This window comes from Glycine soja, chromosome 4, assembly GCF_004193775.1.
Source record: "Glycine soja cultivar W05 chromosome 4, ASM419377v2, whole genome shotgun sequence".
In the NCBI taxonomy this organism is placed as follows: Eukaryota; Viridiplantae; Streptophyta; class Magnoliopsida; order Fabales; family Fabaceae; genus Glycine; species Glycine soja.
The window spans coordinates 3,556,338-3,563,510 of NC_041005.1; the positions used below are offsets into that span (position 1 = coordinate 3,556,338).

General features: G+C 35.3%; 1 protein-coding gene across 1 annotated transcript; it reads right to left on the reverse strand.

Annotated features, from left to right (window-relative positions):
* Nucleotides 1-4,438: 4,438 nt before the first annotated feature.
* Nucleotides 4,439-5,484, reverse strand: LOC114408763 (zinc finger protein ZAT10-like). The gene has a single exon (XM_028371921.1). The coding sequence runs from the start codon at nt 5,362-5,364 to the stop codon at nt 4,663-4,665; it is 702 nt and encodes a 233-aa protein (XP_028227722.1). The 5' UTR covers nt 5,365-5,484; the 3' UTR covers nt 4,439-4,662.
* Between the last annotated feature and the right edge of the window lie 1,689 nt (nt 5,485-7,173).

Here is a 7,173-nt window from a genome sequence, read left to right on the forward strand (position 1 = left end):
TTCATTCTACATTATTACCTCTCCTTCAAACAAACAAATACTACCTTATTCATTAAAATAATTAAAGTTGTTAGATTGATTATTTTAATTATTAATATCATAAATTTAAAGTTTATTCTAAAAATATTAGGAAAAACCCAAGTTTCATCATTTAAAAATAAAACCAAATTAAAGTATATAAATGAGGAAGAACCTTCACCCCTTAAGCTAGTTTTGGAATTGAGTTAAGTCTCTCACATGTATCAGGGTCATCCACTATTATTTTATTTACGTATTTTTTTTAATAAATCAAAACATGCCCTTTATTTTTAAAATTTTTGGGACAAAAAATTATTAGCATAAACAAACTTATTATTGGATTCTAACTTGAAATTTTAGTGATGTTTTAATATAAAAAAGAACTTAGTAAGTGTTATGATGCATACTAAAAATGAATATCTAAATAATTCACTACGGTTAGTCTAATAATGAGAAATTGGGCTATTTTGCACAAAGTACTAAGTTAAAATGTTGCTACTGCTATTGTAAAAAAATTGTATATTATTAATTGAACTAAATATTGGTAACTAGTTTTAATTAATTTAAGGCTTAAAATGGAAGGTTAGTATTTGTCTTGTCTTGTGTTGTTGGTTTTTTTTTCTCTCTCTCCCTCTTATTGTACCAGCCCATGTAAGTTTGCAATAAAATTTCCCTTCCTTCCTTGGACCAGCCATTTCGGCTTTTTAAACTTCCATTTCTCCAGCCCAATTATGGTCGACGTTCAGCTGGTCTTTGGGCTAGTAATGCAACCATTGGGCCATCTCTTATTCCAATGTAGAAAGTAATTGTTGGGCTGGATCTCCATCTCTGCTCCCTTAAAAAATATTATAATAGTATTAGTGTTGTAATATTTTTCTTCTCTTTTCACCGGTATCAACTACAGAAAATTATTTCTTACATCATCATACTCTAACCTAAAACCTTAAAGCTTAAATTTATGGGTCTTCTTCTCGTTTATATGGTGTTCAACCTTTCCACTTCTATCCGATGTGAAACTTTACCTCACACTTATAATTCACAGACTGTCAACAGGAATAAGAGTTGAGTGAATTTGATGAGGAGTGAAATTAGGAGTTCCTATTTGTTTGATTATTTATGTTAGCATTAAGTGTATTATATATTGGTGTTGTTGGGGTCGAATGTCGCAATTGAAAACGTTGTACAATGGGACTTCAATGGAGAATGTTGTGATGCTGCAATTGGGGTAAGAAATTTGGTCGTCCCCGTGAGAAGGAAAAAGGTAAACTGCCCTCATTTTTGGAAAGCTGGGTTATAGATGTACGTTTGATGGCCTGGTGGTTCGGACTAAAATTTTGTGACCACTAACGATAGGGATCATAACAAGTTAAATTTGGTTATTCAGGGATTAAAATTTACATTTTTGATGTATTAAGTCAAAATATTAATGTTCAGGTAAATATAGTAACTAAATAATTAAACCTTATAAACACTAAACCTTATCTCATAGTAGTAATTCATAATTGAATAACCGTCTGCGAATTTAAATAAAATCTGTGATCTATTTGTTTAATAATTGTAATTGAGATAACCATCAACCGCATAAAAATGTATGCGAACATTTAAGCGTGCAAGAATCATCTATTTTATTTTATGTTAAAATTCCTCTGTAGGTGTCACGTGTTTAGTGACGGCGGCAGAGACCAGCTAAATGCCAACAACTACGCTTCAACGTCACAACATCTTGACATCAATTTAGTGTCAAAAACAAAAAACAATGCGAGTTGCTGCACTTGCTAAAGGCTATGTAGCTAGAGAATCACACGTTTTTTTCCTTCTATAAGTGTGTAAAATAATCTATGTTACCCAATGAGCGCATTCGGTGCTTACTTAGTTTCACTATTTTTCATCATTCATTAATTAACGAAATAGGGTTAGTAACAGATTGTTATATATTCACATGCTCATCCAAATAATAAGAAGTTTGATTTAAATTTCAGTTTAAATCTTGATGATTAAAAACTAGACATTAAAAATGTTTTATTTCTTTTTATAAAAAATATTTTGTATTTTCTTAAATAAGTTCACTAAATTCAACTGAAATTAATTAAATTTTCAAAGTACTCGTAATTCATAATACAAGATGCGTTCATAACACCCATGCTTTGCCGGTCATTTTTTAATTAGTTGTCATTAATTATTATACCTTTGACCTCAAGTTTTACCATTTGCTCTGTTTCTGATAAATTAAACCCATGCTAACATTATATAGATATATACACACACACAATAATCAAATAAAACACCAGGGTTCGGGAGGAATTACACATTAAGAATTGGCTGTTTCATTGAATCGATCCCGGTTATGTAGGTTCCAAAAGACAAGGATTAATGTTCGTTGTATGATATGATGGAATTATGCAAGATTCGTGAATTTCCGGTGTTGTATATGTCTCATCTCCTTAAACAGCAATACATACGTTACTTTATATACGTAATCACTTTGTTAAGCATGGATTTTATAATTTTAAACATCTATGTGTACTAAAGCAATAGGTATTTTCTGTTTGTGTGGAAGTTATACAATAAGTGGTAGTGTAATATGCATTAAAAAAAAAGTAGTAGTATAATAAAAAAAATTACGCGTGTTTAAAGCAAGTACATTTAATCTGACCCTTTAATTTTTAAAACCATATAGTAAGTGTTACTTTGGCAACTGGGAAAGAGGGAAGAACAAGATTCAAAGAACCTGGGCAAGCCAATAAGGATTCTGCAAAGTTCATGGCAGTCGAAAAGTTAGGCGAATCTCCCGTAGCTAAAACAAGCATTCAGCCAAATTCATTAGACTTGATACATAGCATTTGGACGTGTTCAATGCACGTTCAAAATTAAAAGTAAATAAATCTTATTATTAATTTTTCATTCTAAAATAGCATACATGTTGATATGTGTGAAGTGACGCAAATCTCAGTCAACCAATCACACACCTCCTTAAGAACAATTACTCGACAATTACCAACTCAGTAATCATTATAAGTTAGATGGTAACAGAAGAGAAGGTAAGTCTCATTTATCTCACAACATAAACATCTTGATCCAACATTCACTTATTTTACTATCGGAATTTCTTATCTTACATCTCATTGGAGACGAAACTTGAAATATAGAAGAAAAACATCAACAAGTCAAACACTCGATAAAAAAACATTTTTGAAGTAGATTGCTAACATGTCCAAGATGTTACGTACATTGATTTCAATTTGACTCTAAAGAATGTTAACTCATGTGTTTTGATGGATCGAGAATAAGTTTTGATTGCTAACATGTCCAAGATGTATTCGAAAATAAGTTAACGCATAACATTATTGAATTATATGATGATACATCAAGTAAATGACAATAAAACTCCTATTATGGGCTTATAGAACAACACAACGATCACTCATGTCAAAAGAAGTAAAAGTTGTCTAACGTGTTATGCACGAGTTAGTTGATTGCCAAAAAGATTGACATTCCAGATAGATTTCCAGTATGAACACTAATAATGGGTCTCTTCGTGGACTTTTCTTCTCTAATGAACACGCAAAGGGAGACGGCATATCGATAGAGTTGAAACTTGAAAACCAAAATGGAATATGGTTCATTTTACGCGAATCTTGGAGTACTCCACCAGACTTTGGCATAAAATTGGGCACCTCCTTGCCCAACTAAAAGACGCACTTTCTTTTACTAATGTTTGGATACCGCGTGTAATTGCGGCATGACAAATGTGAATTGTGTGTGTCAACTCCATCTTAAAAGATAAGTATGGTAAAATACTAACTGGCATGTACAATAAAACGAATCACACGGCAAGGAATTTCAATTGCTTTTCTATACTACTACTTCTTACACCTTCAAATTAAAGGAAGCTTCAACACTCATTTCTGTTCATGCGACTGTAAAACGTATCACACCAACTTTGGCATTCAGCGATCGTAGGACCATTCAATAGGAATGCTATAAATTCAAAGAGCTACGTTGCTTTCTTCAACAATCCTAGAAAACAAATACAATGTAAGGATAAGTAATCCACCACGTGTCGTTATCATCACAGCGCGTAAAAGGCCAAATCCTCGTTCTTATCCGCACAACAAACACGAAACATCCCATCCACCCAGGCCCAGCTACCAAGTTGCTCATTTAATCAGTATCCACTCCCAATCTTAATCATCAAAGTTTGAAATGGTCATTTATTTTCGTAAAAGAAAAATTCAAAAAATTAGAATCGTGGACCACCAACAGTAAAAACGGTTACACGCCGAAACAGAAAAGAAACACGCGCAAGTGGCCTCAACTGAACTAAAACAAACTTGCCGCACCGTTCACGCGGTTCTGCTGTTTCATGATGTCTATTCCATTCCGCGGCATATTCTAGATCAATCACACTACTACGCTATGATGATAAAGCAAACTGAGAGAAATCAATTACATTCTTACAAATATAAATAAATGAATTGAATTGAATTGAATTGCCACTGTCAAAAGTACAATGACTACAATCTAAAAGCTAAAACTAGCGAATAAGGTCCAAGTACTATATATGTACAAGAACAAATTAATCTCAAATAACTTTAAAAAAGAAAGAAGAAAAAAACACTGAATATTTTTTGGATCTATGGATCATCAGTATTGAGGGATTTCAATCTTGGGTATGGTCAAATTGAGACGGGATTTCTTGGATGGATGAGGACTGGTAACCTCGTCATCAACGAAGAACCTTGTTGAAAAGTCCGGAAAAGCCGGGAGGTTCAGATCGAAATCGCGGTGGCTTCCTGTGTGAGTGGACCCCACTCCCTCAGAGGCGGTTACGGCGCTGTTACCGCCTTCGTAGTGACAACGTTTGTGTCCTCCCAAGGCCTGTCCTGTTGGGAACGTCTTTTGGCAGATGGAGCACTCGTGGGTCCTAGCACCGCCGTTCGACGCCGAACTCGTTGTCACGGCGGAGGAGGTCGAGTGGTGCTCGCCGCCGAGCTTCCGGTGGCTGGCCTTGTGTCCACCGAGTGCTTGGTAAGAGGAGAAGGCTTTGTTGCAGACCGAACATTTGTAGCTCAGTTTGGCGGCGGGTAGCGGCGCGGAATTGTTGTCGGAGACAGCAGGCTTGGAGGCGGGGACACCGCCGGCGCCGCCGTGAGCGAGCATGATGAGACAGAGAGCGAGGTACTCTTCCTCGGTGCATGAAGAGTGTTGCAGTTGCTGCTCCATGCGGCTACGCTTAGAACGCTTTCCTTTGGTCCACGGTGTCTCCAAGTAACTGAGGTTGGTTTCTTCAAAGGGACTAAACGATGGAGTGGCTGTTCTGGGTGATTGAAGAGCTTCCAGAGCCATTTGAAGTGTCTGCGCTTGTGAATCTGTAATAGGGTGTGATAGGAAATAAGAGAAGTGCTTGTTGTGGTTGCTTTTGGTGAACTTGAGTTTGGAGGTGAAGTGTGAGAGTGAAAAATGGGGTGGGGGGATTTATAAGGAGGTGAGGATTTGAGGGAAGTTGCGTGACAAGTGCTGAGAAAAGTAGGCGCAAGGAAGAGTAATACTATAATACAGGTGGAAAAAGAGTGGAGCACTTGTTTTAGTTAGAGTCATGAGAATAGTTTTCTTGGTGGCTAGTGGGACCTCTAAGTTGGTCAAATTAATTGCTACTAACTGCGAGTATTTATTTATTTTTAGCAAAAGAGAAATAAAAACAATACCAAGTGAACTAAGGAAGACCAGTTCCAATCCAAGTTAAAAAGTCAAAATCGGCAAAAACTAAATCAACAATTTCTCTATTTTTTAAAAACTTATTAAAAATAGAGTTGGTTCGTCCACAGCAGCCGGTAGGCAAGTGTAACTAGAAAGCCACCAACGACTTTTCTCGGTCAATATCTTAGGGTGCGACTTGAAATTTAATAGTTGAACGAAAGTGAGTCATTCATGCATCATTCAGGATGTATGCACTATCAACTATGCAATGCAAATTGCAATCCAAAATCCCGAGGGAATTGAAATGGCAGGAAGACAATTTTTAGCATATTCTTCTGATCATTTTTTTATTAAAATAATAAAATTTAATGGATTTTACATCATATTTAATGATTGTTTTTAAAAAATTTATAATTTTTAATAAATTTTAACTAATTAAAAAGTGTATTTAAAAACTAATATTTTCTAACACTTTTGTTAAAAAAAAATGAAAGGATAATTGGGACACCGCGGTTTGGTTTGTTACGAGGGAGGAGGATGAGGTATGAAGCGGCCAGATCACATGGGAGATCCTTTCTTGTTGTGGTGGGGAAAACAAGTGGAGTGAGTGTGTGGAGTAGACTTGGAGTGGGATGTTAACACTATTTTCAATTCTCTTTTTTTACGCCATTCAGACAAGTGGAGACTGTGAAGCACATTTATAGCTGTTCAAGAAGGTTCAAGAATATATGCAGAATTAATGTTGGCTATTTTCTTTTTTCAACACAAGGAGCATATGATCATTTGAACTTGTGGCTAACGTACTGCCCGAACCGAGTTCGGATTCGTCCAGCTCCATGGCTCCACGTACGTTGCTCGTAGTTTTGGGCTACATATACACAATTCAAACTTAGTTCAGCTAATTCAACTGAAGGCTTGATTGGACAATAATTGAATGGGAGTTTATACGATTAAACACGTTTTGGAGAGATAGTTGTTATGTTTAAGTATATTTTGGAATTAAATTATATTGTAATTATTAATTTTTTTCTTATATATTTTTTTGTGTGAATAATTGAAATTTTAACATCAATTCAGTTTTTGTACAGAAAGTGTTTAAGTTTGTGAATTTACATGTGCTTGGAGAAAAATTGTCGACAGAAAAATAAAATAAAGTCCAAGAAAGCAAAGTGGAGATTTAAAGTTGTTCGTTTAGTGCGTCTCTGGCACTCTCAGCGGGTAGAGCATGCTTAACACTAAGAAGTATGGAAAAGTCTTATATGTTTAGGTATGCTTAGCGCAAGTCACGTGCTGAGCCCATTATACTCGCTAAGCACTACAATCATGCTTAACGCAAAGGTTACGTGAAATCCAAGCTGAACTGTACCTATGAAGAGAGGAAGAGGAGAAAAAGAAAAGACACACAACTACACACAAAGTATTTAAGAGAATACAATTCCTTACAAAATGAAAAGATTA